This window comes from Podarcis pityusensis (genome assembly GCF_964106645.2).
Source record: "Podarcis pityusensis genome assembly, chromosome: 10".
NCBI classification, from domain to species: Eukaryota; Metazoa; Chordata; class Lepidosauria; order Squamata; family Lacertidae; genus Podarcis; species Podarcis pityusensis.
The window spans coordinates 68,862,706-68,885,230 of NC_138035.1; the positions used below are offsets into that span (position 1 = coordinate 68,862,706).

At 40.6% G+C, this 22,525-nt stretch overlaps 1 protein-coding gene across 3 annotated transcripts in view; it reads left to right on the forward strand.

Moving 5' to 3' along the window:
* SRPK2 (SRSF protein kinase 2) overlaps positions 1-22,525 on the forward strand; it is a 70,911-nt gene that overhangs the window by 840 nt on the left and 47,546 nt on the right. For all 3 annotated transcript variants that reach the window (XM_081023586.1, XM_081023588.1, XM_081023587.1), the window contains exon 2: positions 9,973-10,036. In XM_081023586.1, the coding sequence (XP_080879712.1) occupies positions 9,973-10,036 (64 nt within the window). The remainder of the gene's footprint in view (positions 1-9,972; positions 10,037-22,525) is intronic.

A 22,525-nucleotide genomic window follows, 5' to 3' on the forward strand; every position in this document is an offset into this window, starting at 1 on the left:
AGCCCCATGTTCGCAGCCTTTTCCAAAAACCCACAAGAAATTGGATCAGACCAAGATTCCACTTAGTGTAGCATTCAGTTTCCAACAGTGGAAGGTACTTATGACTACTGACGTAGTTTCACTGTTAGGTGAAGGACACACTTCTTTGCCCAGACTTTTTGAGCAGGGTGAGGTGTATTGTGCATTTGAATTTCTGTCACTGCTGCTACTTTATGTCTGAATTTTGTTTTATGCTGTTTTAGCTTTACTGTTTAATTGTGGTTTAGATCAGGGGTAGCCAATTGGATGGTTTCCATGTGTTTTGGAGTATGTTTCCTGTAACTCCTGAGCATTAGCTGTGCTGGCTGGGACTGATGGATCTTAGAAGGGCACCTCGTTGGCTACTTTGGTTTACATTGTGTATATTCTGGAACTTGCATGTTAAGGGTAGATCCTCCCACTATTATTTTTATTTATTTGTGCATTCAATTGCTTTCCCAACCCTTCCTCTTAAAGTAGCTCAGGGGAGCAAGCAGTGAAACAGTGCAACTATACAAATAAAAACAAACAGTAAATCAAACAAAATATATTTTTTTAATGCACCTCAGTGCCATGTTGCATGGAGCTGCATTATAAACAAGGGACTTACAGTGTGGTGTTCCATACATTGGACTTCATGAGCATCATTAGCTTTTGCACCAGCTTGCAAATGCAAGAGGCTGTAATGTGGATCCAGTCCTTGAGATCAATGCTTTGTCTTCTATCTTGGTTATGTCTATTAGGTACTGTTCCAGTTTGAAGGGCAGGGAACAGGAAATAGTGGTTCCTGGGATGGTGGTGACACTGGGAAAGAGATGTGAGAGTTCTGAAAGGATCCTAGAGCTCTCCTACCTCCTTTCTAAAGCTGGAAAAGTGCTAAGTAGCCTTTGGGAAAGAGGTGAGAGGACTCTGGGACCTGTCAGAGCCTTGATGCCTCCTTCCCAATGCCACCACCATCCTAGGAACCACTATTTCCTGTTCCCTGCCATGTCTGGGGCTACCAAAAAAAGGCCATGTGAGGTTGGACCATCCTGTTTTATTATATGACATGAACGTGACAGCCTATGTCCCCATAAGTAAACCCTACTTTTTTCATTGTGTTACTCCCAAGTAAGTTTGTTTAGGAATGCAGCCATAGTCTTGGAAACCAATAATAATTTCTCTTGGGTCTTCATTCTGCTTGAAGGAGAAATGAGAACACATAGGGGCTAGGCCAACCAATGTTAATGCAAGCATTGTGTTTTGTCTCTTCCCTGCAATGCATCGCCTGATTTTTATTCTGAAAGAAGCCACAATTCGTTCACATGAGCAGCCTTATCCATATGGCATTGTGCTCTCTACCTATTCATTCTCAGCATAGTCTCCTCCTTAGATTTAATTTTCACAACATTGTTCTTATCACAAACTTTTTTGAGTTGTTTTCTGCACCCAAGTGTTTGACTTACCAATAGATCTCAATTTTACTCAAGAGCTCCATAACTAGCATTATTTTCCTCATCCATTTTTATGGTGCTTCAGTAAGAAAATGAGCATGATTGTGACAGGCTAACCTCTGCTTATTTCTACCTTTGCCAACTCTAAAAACATGTGGATCTTATCTAATGATAAATGCTTTTAGTAAAAGCAGTCGCTTCTTCATCTATTCCATATTGCTTCAGGATATACCTTTTTGGAAGTTGGAACACTTCTTTCCAACATGTTATTTTCTTCTTTATTTTTCTGTATCTGTTCCTTAAATATCAGTCCCCCTTCTCTTCAGATTGTTTTAGCTGAATGTTTGAATGTGTTACAGAACCATAAAGAACACCTTACCAAAAATGAGTCACCATCCTTACGGATAAGACCTTATTTTCAGATCTTATTGCAGAATTGTTGAAACTGTTAAGCATGTAAGAAACTTCTGGGTGTGATATGTATGGGGTATAATTTTTTTTAATAAAAAAATCATGATCTTGATAATTTGCTAAATGCTTATTTTGAAGTTTTAACTTTCTAATTTCCCCCCAATTCTGTTGGAGTTGTGGACCATTATCTAGCCAAAATTGAATACCCTTAAATTCTAAGCACACTCACCTGGGTTTGAAGCCCATTAAATTGTGGTCTTTCCAAGTAAACATAGATCATGGATCATAGAATTGTAGAGTTGGAAGGGACCCCAAGGGTCATGTAGACCAACCCCCTGCAATGCAGGAATTTCAACACACAGTCCCCCATCCAATTTGAAACCATGCCAAACACTGCTTAGCTTTGCAAACATGCTAGCAGTTTTATTGCTGCAGCACTAGGGTTATTATGGTTGTGATTGTGCTGGTTCCAATTGGAGAGGTGAGGTGAGAATTAAATAGATGAGATTTTAAAGAGTTTTAGGTGAACTATGCAAATTGTTTGCGACTCCAAGCAACTGCTACCTCATATCTAGCTGAACCACCAAAACACTAGCTGCAAATTTTCCTCTGGCATTTTCTTGCTATTAAAAAAAATAGTTTTAATTAAAAAGGGTAGCTAAGATCAGGAAGTCTATAATGAGATGATATAATTATGAACTCAATATACACAGTTTTTTGTTTTTGTTTACTTCTTAGACATTCTGTTTGGGTTAACTATGCATAATCGATTGCTTAAGAGGAATAACAAGGACTATACAAAATGCCCTGTGGGTTTGCTCCAGTTACAGTTTTTGGTCTGCTTACTATAGAAGCTAAACCAGAGAGGCAGAGGCACGATGCAACCCAAAGCTCTTGGGAGGTGAAGGGCAAATTAGTTTTTCTGCATGGAAAAATGTCTCAAACTTTTATGACATTTCAGTGTCGTATTAAGCCAGCATGTGTTGCCGCTTTTTGTAGTTAATTCAAATGAATAATTTTGTAGGAGCCAGGCTTGTAATCCAAACAAACATCTGCTTCCAATAAAACATTGACATTGTCAGATATTTCCTATTTGTTTATCTAAATAGTATTTATTTATTAATTAATTTATTAAATTTCTATACTGCCCTTCATCCAAGGAACACAGGGTGGTTTACAATATAAAAACAATAAATACATACCATAGGAATAAACAATGTCTGTACAGTTTTAATTAGCCAAAGCCTGCAAGAATAGGAATGTTTTCTTTCTGGAGGTTGTTTATGTGTTCTTCTTGTAACTTGTTTTTTCCCCCTCCAGAGTGGAGAATAGGAACGTTTTTTTCCTGTTTAATGTTTAATATATATATCTTTAGGTAAAGTACTTACTACTTACTTACTAATACTGTCAGGAGCTTTCTGTGGCCATTTCCTGTTTGATTTGTGGTCTCATGTATAAACAGAAGCTGCAAAACAGGTCCAGGCATGGTTATCAGTCATTATTTTCTAATAGCCTGCTGGAAATCCTAATTCCACTACAGTATGGCATGCAGCAATAAAATTGGATAGACCTTATTGTCAGAAGCAAAAGCCAAACCCACAACTTCATATGCAGAGTTTGGTTTGTACCAGAAAATGTACATATTTTTTTTGGTGTGATTTTATTAAAAGCTATATAATTACCGTACAAAAGGCCAGAATGATGACTTTACATTAAAAAAGTGAATCTGCAGCAAAACGTTGCTGTGTAGAATTCTGCTACTCAAGTTTATGTCTGTCAGTATTTCATGTCCACTGAGTGTTTTCAGTGCTCGTTGTGGTGTTTTGGGCAGGGGTTGTACTTCTACAAACCAGGTTTCCTTGTGTCTTCTGATACCTATGCAGAGTTACATTGGAATAAACCCTGTTAAATCAGTGGGACTTTCTTCAGAGTCCATATGCACAGGATCCCGATCAACCTGTTTCTAATTTAAGGGAGCTTGCTGATTAGGAACGTAAGACTCATGTTGCTGATTAGACCAGAGACCCTCCAGATGATAATAGACTCCAGTTGCTATCAACTCTAGCCAGCATGGTTGATTCATTCTTGAGAATGATGAGAGCAACAAATCAAGAGCCTTAGTCCAACCTTCACAGTAGCCAACCAGATGTCTATGGGAAGCCCATGAGCAGGACATTTGTATAAAGTAGACCTAATATTTGCAGATAACCTGCAAATAATCTACCATAGTCAATGCTACTGTTCAGAGATTTAGACTTTTTCCTTGTGGTTGCTTATTTGGGAGCAAGTACCATTAAACTCATCTGGGTATCCAGTTGTACAATTGAACTGTATGTGAATTAAAAATCTACACTAGATTTGTTATTCAGGAATTATTCAGGACACCAGCTAAGTGGCATGCTATAGCCCTCATTATAACTTTTTGGCTGTTCCCTGTGCCAGACATGCAGGCAGCTTCTTGTAGTGGGCTGCTCTTCTAAAGAGCATTATGTGTTAGCAACCATATGTGTTCTGTGACACTTCATTCTCAGGGTTCTGCCTCCTGCCAGCCAGTGCTGGGATAAATGGCACAACCTGTCTCCTCAGAGGACCCATCTCAACTCTGAGCATGCTGCAAAACCCTCAGTTATAATATATAACTTATAACATACCGTATTTTTCGCTCTATAAGACGCACCAGACCACAAGACGCACCTAGTTTTTGGAGGAGGAAAACAAGAAAAAAAATATTCTGAATCTCAGAAGCCAGAACAGCAAGAGGGATCTCTGTGCAGTGAAAGCAGGAATCCCTCTTGCTGTTCTGGCTTCTGGGATAGCTGCGCAGCCTGCATTCGCTCCATAAGACGCACACACATTTCCCCTTACTTTTTAGGAGGGAAAAAGTGAGTCTTATAGAGCAAAAAATACGGTATATGGCTTTGTAGTCTCAGATTATGCTGAAAAAATAGCTTCCATCAGCATTTTGTATAACTATCAACCACTTTCAAACTATTTTCTGCTATTCACTGATATTCCTGTTATCTTAAATAGTACAATTTGTAGATAATTCATAATCTACATTATGTATTCATTTATCTCATTCTCTATTTGGACTCTTAAAAAGCAGTCACACTGTATATCAAACCATATAACATGTTTGAGTTCAGTATTTAATGGATTCAAATAATCATTGCAGAAGGTAGTAGCTTGTAAAGTAACAACTTGAGTTCAACCACTGATAGGGTACATAAGACATTGACTTATTTTGGTGTTCCCTTGAATGATAGCTGCAGTTTGAGTTGTTTCAGGAAGTGTGAATTTCTCCCCTACTCTTTAAGATACCTACCACAATGCTTTCTTCTTCTTTTTATTTTTTAAATGCATCCTAAAACCTTTTCAACCTATCTCTGAAAACTAAGAGAAAGTCAGATATGTTACCAGTCTTTCTTTCTTTGTTCTCCTACTGTTAGATTGTTCTGCCTTGATCTTGAGACTGAAAACTGGTTTTTACATGCATGTTACTACTAGGTAAATAAAATGCCTTTGTAGGTTTCCAGTATACATGTATAATGGGACTAAGGAGCAAGTTACTGTATAGGTATTACTTGTTCTACAGTAGTTAAGTGTTGGTCTGGGGGTGTTTAGATGATATGATCAGCAATGACCTAGAGTTAGGGATGAGCAATGAGGTTGCCAGATTTTATGATCCCCCCAAAATGTTCAAGGTTGTTGAAAGAAAAAGAGATTGTGAGGAGGTAAATGGGCAGTAAAATGACAAATGAGATTCAGTGTAAACAAGTGTAAAGGGTTGCACACTATGTGTGTGTGTGGTGAAGATCCCCACTTCACATATACACTTGTGGGGTCTGACCTGGGGGCGACTGACCAGAAACAGGACCTTGGGGTCATAGTGGATAGCTCAATGTAGTTGGAACAGCTGTGAAAAAGGTGAATTCCATGTTAGGGATCATTAGGAAAGCGATTGGTAGTAGACCTGCCAATATAATAGTGCTGTGATAAAAAAATCTATGTTAAGACTACTCTTGGGAATGTCTCATCTCATAAAGGACATTGTAAAGTTGGGCAGAGTTCAGAAAAGGGCAACTTAAATTGTAGTGGAACAACTTTCTTGTGAGTAAAATTTAAAACATTTGGGTTGTTTTCTAATAGAAAAAATGCAAATAACATGGTAGAGGTGTAAGATTATGCATGCTGTGAAGAAAGTGGATAGGGAGATTTATTTCCTCCCTTTTTCGTAAAACTAGAACCTGAGGCCATCCAATAAAGCTTATTTCTGGAAGATTCAGAAGAGGCAGAGTGAAGTATTTCTTCACACAGTACATAGCAAAAGTATGGAATTCATTCCCATAACATGAACTTAGGTCCACTAACTTGGATGGCTTTAAAAGAGGATGAGCCTATCAGACGCTTCTAGCTACGATGGCTATATTCTGTCTCCGCTGTTGGAGGCATTATGGTGCTAAATGCCAGTTTCTGGGAATCACTAGGGGGGAAAATGCTTTTAAACAGGACCTGCTTATAGTCTTCCCACAAACTTATGATTGGCCGCTGTGAGAACAGAATGCTCGACTAACTGGGCCCTTGATCTGATCCAATGGGGTCTCCTTATGCTCGTTCCTTTATTAGGTTAGAAATCCACCTTTGAACAGCAGTTCATAGATTGGGGGAGGGCAGACTTCCAGGACCTGCTTTGTGTGGTGTTAAACCCTCAGGAGCCATCAGCTGGGCCGAGGCACAAAATAAATTAAAGAACAGGATGCCAATGAGCAGCTGCTGAGATCAGGAATTTGTTTTGGGTCCCAGAATTGAGCTCACAGTCCTACCTCAGAAAAGTCCATTCCTCGTTGCCTTCTTTATTTCAGCATTCTTAATTTAAAGGGAAAGGCCATTTTGTTGCTGCCATGGTTAAACAACTGGAGCTCAGAAAGCCTTTCTGATCTACTGCTAATCACCAGTAGATCCAGATCTACCTTTTGTGCATCCCTGATCTATGTGATCTATATATTTGTAACCACTCTTTTCCAAGTTCTGCTTTGTTCACACATTCTCTCCATTTTGCTTTCTTAATCGTAGGATTAGAGGGTGATATCCAGCGCTGAAATCAGTAGATCTACTCTGAGTATGACTCCGAGTATTGCCCAAAGAGCTGGAGCGAAACGATACAAAAGCATTCCTAACAAGACTTTCGATAATTTCTGAAAGAGAATCCATGGTTTCTTGACTGCTGGGATAGCTCAATCCGTAGAGCATGAGACTCTTAATCTCAGGGTCGTGGTTTATGTTTATGCATTGCAGGGGTTTGGACTAGATGATTCTCATGGTCCCTTCAAATTCTATGATTCTGTTTTTAGTTGCCCTTGAGGAATAAAATTCGAAATATAAAGGGTAGTTTCCCGTTTTATACTGAATGGAATAAATTATTATTACCTCTTTATTTCTCCCTCATTTCACCTTCTTAAATATTTTTGAGCTGACAGAATTCCTCCCCCCCTCACGTTGGATCAGCAGACTTCGTTCATTCAACTTTTGCTTGAGTGGATTGAAGCTAAACCCATATGTGTAGCTTTTCTATTAGTGTTTTCCAGCTGTCTATCATTTTAAATGTAGCACTTGAAAGTGAACACAGTAGAGTGGTACCTTGGTTTAAGAGCAGCTTAGTTTATGAACTACTTGGATTAAGAATGCTGCAAACCCGGAAAGTGTTTTGGTTTGTGAACTTTGCCTTGGAATAAGAACATGTTTCGCTTCCTGTTGAGTGTGTTCCATTTGTAAATTGAGTCCCCCGCTGCTATGGGAAAGCACACCTTGGTTTAAGAACACTTTGGTTTAAGAACGGACGTCCAGAACGGATTAAGTTCGTAAACCAAGGTACCACTGTTCTCACAATGAGGCTTGATAACTGTTGAGTTGAACAGTGCTTTTTGCTGAATCTTTGGAACAGTACTTCTTTGAATGTAATCTAAAATGTCTTTGAACTTTTGCACGTCAACAATTAGTTGGTGCCTACTAGATTTCTTAAATTTTCTTTAGAACTGTTGCTACCTAGTCATTTATTCCCCATCTTTGGTCCAAACTGAATCTTACCTTAAACAGATAGGTTACTGTATGAATGTTTTTAACTTTTAGAAAAGGGGCTGTGGGGGGAATCAGGAGTGGCTTGAAAACTCCGATCCTAATAGATTCCCCCGCCCCGTGGGAGGGATGATGCCAGTGGCACCAGTAGCGTTCCCTCCTAGGCTAAGTAACTTCAGGGTTGCAGAGGGGTGGGTGTGTGTGATTATTTGTTGGGACTACCACACAGGAGAAAATAATGGACCCCAAGCCCTAGAGTCCTAATCCCAATTGTCCTCCCTCGGGCTTCCATTTTAAAAGTAAAAAAGAATTGTGCCATGTCAAACTTATGTGCTTAACATAGGTCACAATCATACCATGCATTTAAAGCTCTTTAAACAGTCATGGGTTTCCCCAAAGAATTCTGGGAGCTGTAGTTTAAGTGTGCATAGAGCTGTTAAAGGTAAAAGTAAAGGGACCCCTGACCACTAGGTCTAGTTACGGACGAGTCTGGGGTTGCGGTGCTCATCTCGCTTTACTGGCTGAGGGAGCTGGCGTACAGCTTCTGGGTCATGTGGCCAGCATGACTAAGCAGCTTCTGGCGAACCAGAGCAGCGCACAGAAACGCCATTTACCTTTCCGTCAGAGCGGTACCTATTTATCTACTTGCACTTTGACGTGCTTTCGAACTGCTAGGTGGGCAGGAGCAGGGACCGAGCAACGGAAGCTCACGCCTTCGCGGGGATTCGAACCGCCGACTTTCTGATCGGCAAGCTGTAGGCTCTTTGGTTTAACCCACAGTACCACCCCCATCCTCTTAGAGCTGTTAGGAGACCCCTATTCCCCTCACAGAGTTCAAGTCCTAGAGGGGTTTAATAAACAATCTCTCTTTGCAAGGAACTTTGGGAATCACAGCTCTGTAAGGCAAATAATGGTCCCTTAACAGCTATCACCCCAGTTACAAAATACAACTCCCAGAATTATTTGGGAGAGGCCATGACTGTTCAAAGGGGTATCACTTCCAATAAATGTATGGTCTCAATGTGGCCATATTTGGCACTAAGACTGGTTCTCTTCCTCGCTGAAATTCAATTTTAGTTGTTATTTTTCTAGGTATCTAGCATATTGAGATGTTGCTGAATGTTTCAGTATGTTTTGCAGGAAACCTGTTAACATTTGAAGCATATTTCATACATATTAAGTGTGTAGTTCAATGCTGCAATTTTCATACAGTTGGCATAAAACTAATGAGAAACCGCTTAGAAAATAGAACATTTGAAAACATTAAAAAAATGTATAAGCTTTGATTTTGACATGGAAATCACAGATGGTATGGCAGTTCCCTACCCACCCTTCCCAGAAAAGAGAGTAAAATTGATTATCCTTTTAACATCTAGTTGGTGTTCTCAGACAATTTCAACTTGGGAAATATAAGGTCTGAGGGTGTTGCTGTTTGTTGGTTGAGAGCATTAGAAGGGGGAAGCTTCAGAAGGGAGAAAATATTTCTTTTTACTTTCATGATTTGGTGCCCTATGAATCTGGAAATGCAGGTTATTTAATACTGCTCATATTTCCAATCCATATATTAACATGTAAACACCTTCCTTGTGACAGCGATTCAGTCCCCCTCCCCCAACCTGGAATCTCTTGAAGCGATGGCATATTTCAACAAAAAGATTTCTTGCTGTCTCGCTGTGTATCTCAATAAACCATTTGTTGGATTTTTCGTAGTAGCTGGAATGTGCCTCTGCATGCAGTCTGTTCTCAGAATCATCTGGTAAATGTCTGTTCAACCTCAAAAGAGGAAACACCCCTCTGTGTAAAAGAAATGGTACTTCCTGCTTTCATAAACAGTCATGTGCATAGTTTAGCAAGGCCTGATGCCTCTGGAGCTTTTTCTTTTATAGCACCATAGAATCTGCCTCTGCAGAAATACAGTGAATCTTGTGGCTTCATTTGGAACAAAGGGGATTATTAGGGGGAAAGATCTCTCTCGAATAAGGCATTGGAAAACAAGGGCAGGCAGTCTTTGGTTGTGAATATTTTCTGATTTTTCCAGAAATCAAGCAGAAGATTGAGCTGCTGATGTCAGTTAACTCTGAGAAGTCGTCCTCTTCAGAAAGGTACAGCTACATCTCCTGCATGAACAATTAATGGTGTAGTAATGCTAAGACGCAGTATAGGGTATTTTTCCCGTCCAGTGTGCCAATTGTGTTGATGTATTGCATGCTTGACATTGTAATCTATTAATTGAATCTGTTGCTGGTTAAGCTTTGCGACAGTGGCAAATGCTTATTATTTCATGTTTTTTTTAAAATGAGGGCTAATCTGTGCAGCATGCAAATCCATAATACATCGTCTGGTACATACGTGTTTATACTGTTGCTGCAGTGTGTGTGTGTGTGTGTGTGTGTGTGTGTGTTTCCGTGTGTGTTTCCACCCATGAAAGCATCTTGATTTTTAAATCTAGATTGAGAGATGTTGCACGCACACACAAACACACACACACATGTACATACATACACATGCATATATCAGATAATGTCACTTAAAAATAGGATTGTACTTGAATTTAGGTTAAGAGAAAATAAATTCTGTTAAAAGCAGTATGTTAGGTTGAAAGGGAGTGTCCTTTGCTAATAGCTTAGGAATTGCAAACCTATGAATTAGTCACATTCCGTGTGAGAGATGTGATGCTGCTTCAAGTCTGTGCTAGGAAATGGAGCAGTCACTGCATGCAGTAATGGTTCATGCCTGCAGGTAAGGACAAAATGACTCAGAAGTGTTTTTAGAACAATCATTTTGTCTGTCAATCTGCTTCTAATATCCATTAGTAATTTAATTTTGCATTATTTATGTAACCTTTTGGTTTTCTTGGTATGTAGCATGGGTATCAAACCTGTTCAACCATCTTTGCTGTAAGATTAATTTTTGACACTAGAATGTATACTAAATAAATTATGTTTCATATGTAGCAACACTAGTTCTCTTACTAAACCTACATTAATCTTTCCATCTCAGATCTATATTGTGATATCCATTTCTTTTATAGGAGACGATGGCATAATTACTGATTCAGTAAACCTAAATTCTGATTTTATGTTGAATATTCATCAAAATGGGCATAAGAGAGCACAGTTCCAATGCAGTAGATGTATCTCAGCTAATCAGGAGGATATAGGGCATATAATTAAAACAGAGCCTCTACTGTATGCTTTGTATAGCTTTACAATAATAGGCATTTAATTGGATTTGTAAATTTTAAAAGGGAGAGCAAGCTACTGTAATCAACCAGGATTGCTTTAATTTTATCATAGAGATGCAAGATATTCTCAGCAAAGAAAAATGCATAAAATGGTGTGTGGGGTGGAGTAGGGGATCAAGGAAGGCACATTTTCATTTTGGTGATTTTTTTTAAAGGTGTATTTTCAGAATGGAGAAATGTAATGAAAGGGTTTAGTCGTTTTGCTGTAGAAATAGAAACTCGGAATTAAAATGCTAATTGGGTTGTGTTCAGTTTTTCCATCCCTAACCTGGTTCTATATGAGCTATAAATGTTATGCCAATAAAATGGAGGTGATGACGTTAGGGAAGAGGATGGAGATGAAAATAGCACAGGCAAAGAATGCCAACTATGATTTTAGGTTTTCTCTTAAAAAGAATGGCACTAATACTGGGGTGAAACCAATGAGAGCATTGTTGTGTTTGATATATATGTGTATATATATAATATATATACACATACATATACATAATGAAGGAGCTGATAGCTCATGCTGTTCAGGAATACATTTTAACTGTGAGATGAAACTGGCATCTAATTGGAATTAATCTTCTTCCTTAATGCATAAATGCACATAATAAGATAGGGAGGAAGTAAATTTAAGGGCAGACATTGTGCTAATGGACCATGAGAAATGTCCTTGATTGGCAAGGAAAGCAACAGCATATATCATAATATGAATATAAATGAATGTACAGTATAGATATATTTTTACAAACTGTAAATTTTAAAGACCACATTGTGGATTAGCACATGGTCAGACAGGAAGTCCTAGATATTTTAGCCTTTTGATATAATTTCATAGACATGTACTTTATAAAAACCACGGAACTGCAGAAGTATGTCTTTCTTGCATTGCTCCCAATGTAGGGAGAGTTAGTTACACCTAAACGAGACCAACTTTTTCTAGATTGGTCCTGTGTAAGTTAAAAATGTATTTTTTATGTTACTGACTACAGGAGATAATAGTATTTCAGAATCTCTGTGTCATTTTTTAAATCAATTACTTAGGAAATGTAGATTAGCGCTATTATTACTATTATTTCTTTATTTTGCTAGCAGGTAGGAAATCTAAAGTTTGGGATTAGTGTAAAGCAAACATAAGCCCTGAAAGCTGCAAACTCAAATGAAGGTGTGTGGAGACTCTGTACAAACTGACAGCATCAATAAGGATAATATTTGTGGTCTGTGTGTCAGAACTCACATGGAAAACCCTGCTCCTGCACTGAACATCTTCAGAGCATTCCAGAGCGTGGTTGAGGAACCTGTGGCCCTCTAGACCAGGGTGGTCCAGTGAGCAGCCATGGAGACCTTTTTAGCTGGTCCTCGACAGCATTTTATGCCCCCTGCCAAGCCCTCATTTTGGCTACCCAAAGATAGATATGTGAGTCACTGGGCTTTAGGAAGGCAGTGTGAGGGTCATGACAGGGTCCTAGAGTCCCTCCAACTCCTTTCCAAAGCCTAGTTACCGCTTTCCCAGCTTTGGGAAGGATGTGGGAGGGCTCCAGAATGCTGCCAGAGCCTCAGTTCTCCTTCCAAAGGCCAGTTATTTGGATTTTGGAAGGCAGCACAAAAGCTGGGTGGGTGTGCGTCAAATTTTGGCCTTCCCCGTGCTTGCATGACAAGGCAGTGTATGATGCACAGGTTCCATGTTGAAGTACTCTTGCGACCCACTTAGTATGAAAAATTGGATGCCCTGCTCTAGATATTGTTGGACTTAACATCCGCCTTCATCCATAACCATGGATCATGGTGTCTGAGGGCCGCAGGTCCCTCACCCTTGTTCTAGACCTAGAGCTAAAAATCTTTGACTTATGCACATTCACGACTATTGGACAATGTGTGAAAACCCGTACATGCTGTTCACACTGCTAGTTTGTGCATACTCTCCATTCTTTCATGTGAATGCTTGCAGTCATTGGTGTTGTTCACACATTTATTTAAACTCTCATGAATTGGAACAGTATACCGATGTCTGATCATACAGTGATGGGGTTTTCCAGAAGTGCCTTTGATTTCCTAAATCAATTGTGTTTTAGGCTCTGATTTAGCACGTTTTGCTTATATTTAGTAAACAAAATGTTAAAATACACCACGTTAATTTTACATGCTGTATAAATATCTCAAAGGTTTTTCTAATAGCTGACATTGAACTGATATTTTTCATTTGGATTTTTTTAAAAAAATAAAGCACATATAGGCCCAATTCACATATCTTGTTAAAATTGTGTCCATACTGCTATTCCCAAGTGGGTGGAAACCTACAAACCAGTGCTTGTGGTTCATTTATCTCCGAATTAACTATGAGAAGAAGCTGCATTTGATAGTTCACATGTGTGAAACCAACACTCTGGTTTTCTCTGCACTCTGGGAAAAGATATGCTTGCTTGTTCACAGTAAGCCAGAGTTTGACTTACCTGTGCTGTGCAAATCAGGCCCTGATGTGATTTATTTTGAACAAATTGATACTATCTTAATTGGAATATTTGGTAATAGTTCAAGAAATATAGATAAATAGCATACACATCTCAAACACATTCTAAATTTTAACAACAAAAAGAGAGAACATGAATTTTAGAGTGTACCCAAAGCGGTAATGTAAATGCATGCTTCATAGGGATAGTCACCTGAAATTGCCTGGTTTTACTGGGATTGTGTCCATTATGTTACCTTCATAAAACAACACATTTTTTAGAAATGGATTTTTTTCTGTGGAATATAGTGTTGGGAAAATTTCCATCTTGAAAAATGTTCTGCCTAATATCACTGCACACATGGTTGCCGCTTTGCAAGCTTTCAGATTTAGGCTGCGTTTCTATGCGTACTTTCCTTGAGTTAAACTCCATGAAACACACTTGGATTTTTTTCTGAGTGAACATGCATAGGATTATGCTATTAGTTATGCCGTAATAGGAAAGGGACCTAGTAGAGTAATGATAAGAAGAGCACTGGATTTGGAAGGCTTCAAATTTGTTAGAGTTGAAGATTGTAGTGCTGGAAAGCAACTAATTCATGTCATCCAAAATGTTGATAAACACTCTGACAGCACCTATGTTCCTAGAGAAAATGACTCATCAGGATTGGCTCTCTAAGAGTCCCTTCTCCATCTATTATTTTTTTTTGAAAGCCATGTTTACACTTACACTCTAGTGTTTAACTTGCATGATACTCTTTGCTTCCTTTGATCATGCTATATTCTGGTTTTAAAACTGGGCTTGATCTGTTTGTCAATAATGGGTTTTGCTTCCTTGTTTTGCATCAGCTTTTTGTTTGGTTGATAGACTTAGTAAAATGAATTATATATTTTTTTTAAAAATTGAAAATACAGACCTTTGGACTCTTGCCTGCCAGCCATTCTATAAAAGGTGTCAACAAAAGATGATTAATACCTTAGTGAGAATTGATTTAGTTGAGATTCCTGCATTGCATCGGGTTGGACTAGATGACCCTCGGGGTCCCTTCTAGGATTATATGAAATAGAGGATGAATGCTTCAGATAATGGGGTGGGTGGGTGTCCAATATGTTTCTGTATTTGGGATTATTGTGGTGGAGTTTTCTTTTGGCATTTCTGTTGGAAGTTAGTAGTAAATTATCCCTTCAGATAAATACAGACTTCCCAGCTCCCCCAAAACTTTACCAGTTGGCATTCATGCATGTACCTAAATATGGCAAGACACCTTGAGCAGTGATCTGGAAAACGCTTGCAGTTACTCACTCGCCCCCAGGGAGTAGCACAGCTAGAAGCAGCCTTAATGTCGTCCTCTCTATGCAAATAGATTATGATGTTGGCTCCCATCGTATGCACCCATCATAGATCTGCCTCCTCCAAACATAGTGAAGAGGATTTCTGGCTGTTAATGTGGCTTGTTGCTATCCCAGGGCGGGTAAGAGTGAACCAGCGTGGTGTAGTGCTTTGAGTGGGAAAGAGTTATGTACAATACCGTGAGCTCCTTGGAGGAAAGGTAGAATATACCGTATTTTTCGCTCTATAAGACGCACCAGACCATAAGACGCACCTAGTTTTTGGAGGAGGAAAACAAGAAAACAAATATTCTGAATCTCAGAAGCCAGAACAGCAAGAGGGATCGCTGCACGGCAAAAGCAGCGATCCCTCTTGCTGTTCTGGCTTCTGGGATAGCTGCACAGCATGCATTCGCTCCATAAGACGCACACACATTTCCCCTTACTTTTTAGGAGGGAAAAAGTGAGTCTTATAGAGCAAAAAATACGGTAAATGTAATTGACTGACTGACTGCCCTGGGAGAATACATCTAAGTAGCATGCAACTTCCTCTTCCTGATATTGCTACCACCCACCCTCTTACTGTTGCTGGGACCATTGCCTGCCTCTGCATTGCTGTTACTTCCCCCACTGTTTCTTATCAGAAAAGTATGATAAAATGGCAAGGGATGGATGATGGCTGCAGCAGGAGGCTGTGGAGTTGTAGAGAAAGGAGAGTATGAAGAACAGGGAATGTGAATTGCCTGCACCAAGGGAGCATTCATTTTGTTTTCCCATCCCAAGTTATTCAGAATTCCAAATTATTGCTGAATCAAACATAAAAATAGGCTGAGTAGGGATTTGCACCTGGATCTCCCAGATAAAAAACCAAATAGGGACCACTACACTATCCTGGGTCACAGAGTGCTTTAATGTTGTGCTACAAAACTAATTGGTGGTTCAGACCTGAAAAAATACTCAGACCAGTACTCAAAATGCGCAAAAAGGTAGGGATTTCATGGTGCAGGATGGGCTATAACTACATATAAATGAATAATAATAAAAAGGAGTTTGAGAGAGAGTACTTTTTCTCTGCTATATACATTTACTTACTGTCAGTGTTCCCTATATGGTCCATATTTTCCCCCATTGGAAGTAAGTGATCTTTCAGAGCAAATGAGATGCTTGCTTTCCTTGCTGCTTCTACAACTCAAGTGATTGCCCCATCTTGGGGCTCAAGTTAAGAAAGAGCTAATAAAAACGATGCTAAAAGAACTCTGAGGCAGTTACTTCAAGATGCACTGTCCGTGGTCCAGTGGCCATGTGTTCTTATTAGTATCTAGAGCTCCACTGTTGAACCTTGTGTTGCAGGAGTTGTAGAGTTGTAGCTGCTGACCATTCTCCAACATGGAAGCAAATGGAGCAGCTTTTCTTATGCAAAGTTTCCTCTGCATTTAGGAGCTCCTGTGTGGTGTGCAAGTGCATGCACCAGAATTACTGGTTTAGGATATGCTTTTGAAACCAAGAAGGCATTTCATACCCTAAAAAGGTAAAGGTACCCCTGCCTGTATGGGCCAGTCGTGTCCGACTCTGGGGTTGTGTGCCCATCTCACTTAAGAGGCCGGGGGCCAGGGCTGTCCGAAGACACTTCCGGGTCACGTGGCCAGCGTGACAAGCTGCATCTGGCGAGCCAGCGCAGCACACGGAAACGCCGTTTACCTTCCCGCTAGTAAGCGGTCCCTATTTATCTACTTGCACCCGGGGGTGCTTTCGAACTGCTAGGTTGGCAGGTGCTGGGACCGAACAACGGGAGCGCACCCCGCTGCGGGGATTCGAACCGCCGACCTGACGATCGGCAAGTCTTAGGCGCTGAGGTTTTACCCACAGCGCCACCCGCGTCCCTTTCATACCCTACTTCTTCATTAAATGGTCTTTTGGGTAAATATACATAATCTTTAATCCTGTAGCAGCAGGCATAATTTAGTTACACTATATATTTGGGAAGTATGGTATAGGTGTATGAATATAACTGTGGCGGAAGGGATGCAAATGCACCCACAGATTTGGGTGGTTTTCAAAAGTACAGATCCAATTGCCAAATAAGCAGCTTTCAAAACTGAGCAGCACCTCGCTTTGCAGGCTGCTGTGGGCACCCCAACTGGTTCAACTGCCAGTAGTCCCAGCTGCATCTCTCTTGCTCGATTCGATTGTGGCTTGAAAGAGCAAAATACATTTTAAGAAAATAATGGCCTGTTACTTTTTTCTTTACATTTTACATGATTTAGCCTAGCTTACTTTCATTACTCCCTTGGCCAGTAAAGCGAGATGAGTGCCGCAACCCCAGAGCCGTCCGCGACTGGACCTAATGGTCAGGGGTCCCTTTACCTTTACTTTCATTACTTTGACTGGATGACACCTGGGGTCCCTTCCAGCTCTACTTTCCTTGATTCCCCCCCCCCCAGCCCCCAATTTCCCCCCTCAGCATTTATAGTAGAAGATAAATTCACCTTTTCAAAACAGCTTTCTATCTTCATGCGTGTTTATTACCACTTTGTTTTCAGTGGCTTTTTAGTACAGTACTGCTTATTTTTGTGTTTTGTATTATTATCAGCGCTGAAGAAAATACCTACTTTAGACACACAGCTATCTTCTTGTTTTTTTATTTGTCCTTTTTAAAATGGCCATATTAACAGAAATTTTCATTCCTTTCTGACTTTCTGCTCTGTTTAATGCTAACATTGAAGCTACTGTGAAGATTTTGATGAATGAAAAGGGGTAATTAGTATCTCTGAACCCAAATTCAGAATCTGTAGAATCTCTTCTTTGTACTTCCATGAAAAGGAGTGGGGTGCTACACATTCACACATAAAGCCTTAAAAATATAGGGATTCACCTCCTTGAAACAAGTGATATGAACATATCCATATTTGAAGTGTTTCCAATCAATAAAATATGCAAATATAAGCAGTATGGTGTGTATATTCAAAATAAAAATTTACATGGAAAATACTAAAGTTTTGGTGATTAATGGTGTAATCCTATGCACATTTGTTTGTGAATAAGTTGTATTGAACTTAGTCGGACGTCTGAGTAAATCTGCATAAGATTGAACTTCCTATGTAATTCTACCCTCAGGAGCATAATTTCATGCCATCTTTCCCTCCAATTTAGGTGTAGAAAGTTTCCCAAGTGTGAGAAATTGAAGCAATGTCTTTCACTCCTTTCTCCCTCCTGAGACTTACCTGTTCCATGAGTACTTAGCACTCCAAAACTCCAAAACCCTGAGCCAGAGCACACCTGCTAAGGACTAGGAATAACACTGCAACATTTTGTTGTGGGTTCCCACTTGTCTATACATAAAAGGCAGGTTCCTGTTCAAAAACTCCTGTTCTCCTTGGTATTTGAACAGCCGGATGTAAAGGGTTGCATGATGTAATAAACTTAGATTTTCTGTAAACATTTAACACTCCCTAAAATGGAAATAGTTCATGTAATCAGTTGGCATATAAGTTAACAATTATTTCCAAAATGATATTTTAAAAGAAGTGAACATTTAAGCAGTGTCTTCAGCAACTGTGTCTATACCCTCAGCTTCTATTTATAGTATTCATGAGAATCCACAATGTGATGTGGATTCTGAGCATTTTGCTCATTGCTCTTTCCTTCTGTGAAGGAGAAATTACACAGATGATTCTCCCATTATTATCACAGTCATTTCCCTGGTACATTTATTCTTGAGCAGCTGCTGAGTAAGTGATGTTTTCACAGTTACTTATGGATGCAGCAATTACTGAACCAGGACTGGTACTAATACTTGCCGCATATTGTCATATGTTGGGATTTGCATTGATGGTCTTCTTCCTGGCCTCTGTGTGGTAGTCCCACAGTTGAGTTCTGCTTGTAGTAATTTGTATGTGTGTATACACTGACTGTATACACGGGACGCGGGTGGCGCTGTGGGTAAAAGCCTCAGCGCCTAGGGCTTGCTGATCGAAAGGTCAGCGGTTCGAATCCCCGCGGCGGGGTGCGCTCACGTTGCTCGGTCCCAGCGCCTGCCAACCTAGCAGTTTGAAAGCACCCCCGGGTGCAAGTAGATAAATAGGGACCGCTCACTGGCGGGAAGGTAAACGGCGTTTCCGTATGCTGCACTGGCTCGCCAGATGCGGCTTTGTCACGCTGGCCACGTGACCTGGAAGTGTCTGCGGACAGTGCTGGCTCCCGGCCTCTTGAGTGAGATGGGCGCACAACCCTAGAGTCTGTCAAGACTGGCCCGTACGGGCAGGGGTACCTTTTATACACTGACTGGCTTTGATAACTTTTATGTTGCTGCTATCAGTTACTTGTAGTGTTTAAGGTGCTCATTTTATGTTGACAAATATCAAATGCCTTGTTGGCCTAAAGTGAAACAATACGAGAATTAGAAGTTGTGGTGTTGGTTGGCATTATATTCACTTTAGTCATTTTCAAAGTGTCATGTGGATCTTCTTAAGGCAGCATGGCCTGTCTATCATGGTTCTCAGTTGATCAGCTTAGAATTCTTACCTCAGGGCCAGACTAGAAATAAATAAATGACGCAGGATATTGATCCGCAGTCTCTCCCATAATAGCAGCTACATGAACTGGGGTTGGGAGAGATCTTGACTGGGGCTGAAGGAAGTTTTTTGACCTCTTCAGGGGAGCCGACTTGGGTGCCCGGTGTGCATGACGTCATGATGTCACATTGTGTCGTGATGTTAAATGCACCCGCCCCCCCCAGCCTCAGAACCCAACTTCTGGTACCACCGGAAGTCAGGTTCCAAGGTCTCGGAAGGTCTTGGACAGCTTCTCCAATGCCTTGTGACACCTTGGACAGAATCTCCGAGGCCTCGGAGATGTTGTCAGAGGCCTTGAGAGACCTTGGAAATTGCATTGGGCGCCCTGCGGTGTGGGGGCTGAGCACCCACAACAAATTTTTATGGTTGCTCAGGCACCCAGAGCCTCCTATAGTTTGAGCCCCTGGACCTCTTCCTGTCCCATGTTCCAAATTTAAATCTCTCCTCAGTTGCTGTTTACTTGCTTATTGAGGAAAAGAGATAATCCAAGGGGGGCCACTTTCACTTTCACTTAAGACACGGTAGAAACGCTGCGGGGTGCTACCCAAAGTGCCGCAATGAGAAATCCTGATTTGTATTGAATGCACAAAAGTTCATTGGAAAGAGAGCCTCAGTTTCTCATACATGTATAAACTCTTGCGTATCTGGCAGTGGCCAGGGGACAACCGAACAGTATCTTTGGTTCCTTAACATTTGCCTTGATTGGGTTCAGGGGCATAGGAAGGGGGGTGCAGGGGGTGCGGTCTGCCCCGGGTGTCATCCTTGAGGGGGGTGACAAAATGGCACACCGTGGGGGGCGGCCCTTACCGTGGGGCCTGGCCTGCAACGCACCCGAGCCACGCATCTCTCCTGGGAGTGATGCGGTGGCTTGGGGCCCGCGCTGCCTGAAATGGCAGTGTGGGGCTTGCATCCACCAGGCGGAGTCCATGGGCAGCTCAATGTGCGCGCGCCTCCAGGCGCGCTCCGGGTGCCAGAGCAGCTAGCTACGCCCCTGATTGGGTTAGGCAGAATACTCTGTCATTACTTCTAAAGAGGTACACTGTAGAAGGCAGCCTGTCTCATCTTCTTGATTGAGTACTGGGGTCAATGAAGCAACTACTTATTTTTCCAATAGCTTTGCTTTTGTAGGATTCTTTCCTCCAGCACTTCATCCTATGCATTCATGTGTCCTGACTTCTTCTTTTTCGTTTTTCTATTTAATTGCTTGCCATGTAGCTGGGGGATGAAAATGAACAATGACAGCTCAGTTGTCTTCTTCTGCTTTAAAGTCAGTGTTCACTTTAAATTTTGCAGCTGAACGCTTAATAAAAGGCTTCCTGTGTAGTATATAGGGAGCAAATATTTTGAGATGACTCACTTAAAAATACTTAGAAACTAAGGGTCAATTCCTCAGTACTCTAATAAAGTATTTCAAAGGGGTGTGTACACACTACCTTCATACTTGATAGCTGGCTCCTATATCATGTACCCCAGGATCCAAATACAGTGGTACCTCGGGTTACAGATGCTTCAGGTTACATACGCTTCAGGTTATAGACTCTGCTAACTCAGAAATAGTACCTCGGGTTAAGAACTTTGCTTCAGGATGAGAACAGAAATCGTGTTGCGGCTGTGTGGCGGCAGCAGGAGGCCCCATTAACTAAAGTGGTGCTTCAGGTTAAGAACAGTTTCAAGTTAAGAACGGACCTCCAGAACGAATTAAGTTCTTAACCCAAGGTACCACTATACAGAATAAAAAGTGAAGTGAACTTACTTTAATTTGATAGAAGCTTCAAACAGTTACTTCCTGATTTGGGGAGGCCTGATGTGAGACAGCTTAAGAACACCTGCATTAAAGTGTTAGAGTTTGAAGACCTTCCATATTGTAAACCCAAGAGTAAGGACTGTCTGGTTTGTAATGATCTGCATGCCATTCTGGGAGCCCTTCTTTGTGGAAGAAAAAATAAATAAATCTGATTAGCTTGGTTGGTTAGACATTGGTACTGCTAATGCCAAGGTCACAGGTTTGATTCCTGTCTGGGTGCATATTCCTGCGTGGCAGGGGTTGGACTAGATGATGCACAAGGTCCCTTCCAACTCTATGAGTCTATGAAATACCGTATTTTTTGCTCTATAAGACGCACCAGACCACAAGACGCACCTAGTTTTTGGAGGAGGAAAACAAGAAAAAAAATATTCTGAATCTCAGAAGCCAGAACAGCAAGAGGGATCGCTGCACACTGAAAGCAGCAACCCCTCTTGGTGTTCTGGCTTCTCAGATAGCTGCGCAGCCTGCATTTGCTCTATAAGACGCACACACATTTCCCCTTACCTTTTTAGGAGAGAAAAAGTGAGCCTTATAGAGCAAAAAATACAGTAAGTACAGATTTCTGAATTAGCACAAATTACAATCAGCTCAGTTTCCAAACTCAAAAGAAATAGCACAAATGGAGAATGGAAGTAGGAAACAAGCAAATTCAGGTATGAGATATAGAGCACTAAAATAAATACAGCTGCTTAGAATTGTGGCTGTTAAATCTGTGTGAAAGCAAGTCACCAGCTTTGTTTCAATTAAAAGAGCAAAGTAATTGTTCATTAGAGGGAGGGTTTGATGGGCACATGAAAACAGTTGAGAAATGAATGTAGGTTGGCCATGCTCGATATTGATCAAGGTCAAATAGCTATTTACAGTTATGATATAACTTTTCTTTGTGCAAGCTACATTTAAACCTCTCATCAAGGAAACTGCTTAATTTTGAGGGACTAGGAAGTAGTGATTGTAAAATCAAGATGTTCAGAGGTCAGTTCGTATGAGTTGTCTTGGTTGGCTGATTTCCAAGATGTTTTACTGAAATGTTTTATTTGTTTATTGAATTTATTTATTGCATCTTTAGACTGCCTTTCTTTCCTTGGAATCCCAGGGCAGTGTAGAAAATATATAAAAACAATCCTCTGTATCTCAAGACACATACAACACAATTTAAACCCTGCTTGCAATGCCTGGATAAAGAAGATGTGTCTTTAGCTGATGCTAGAA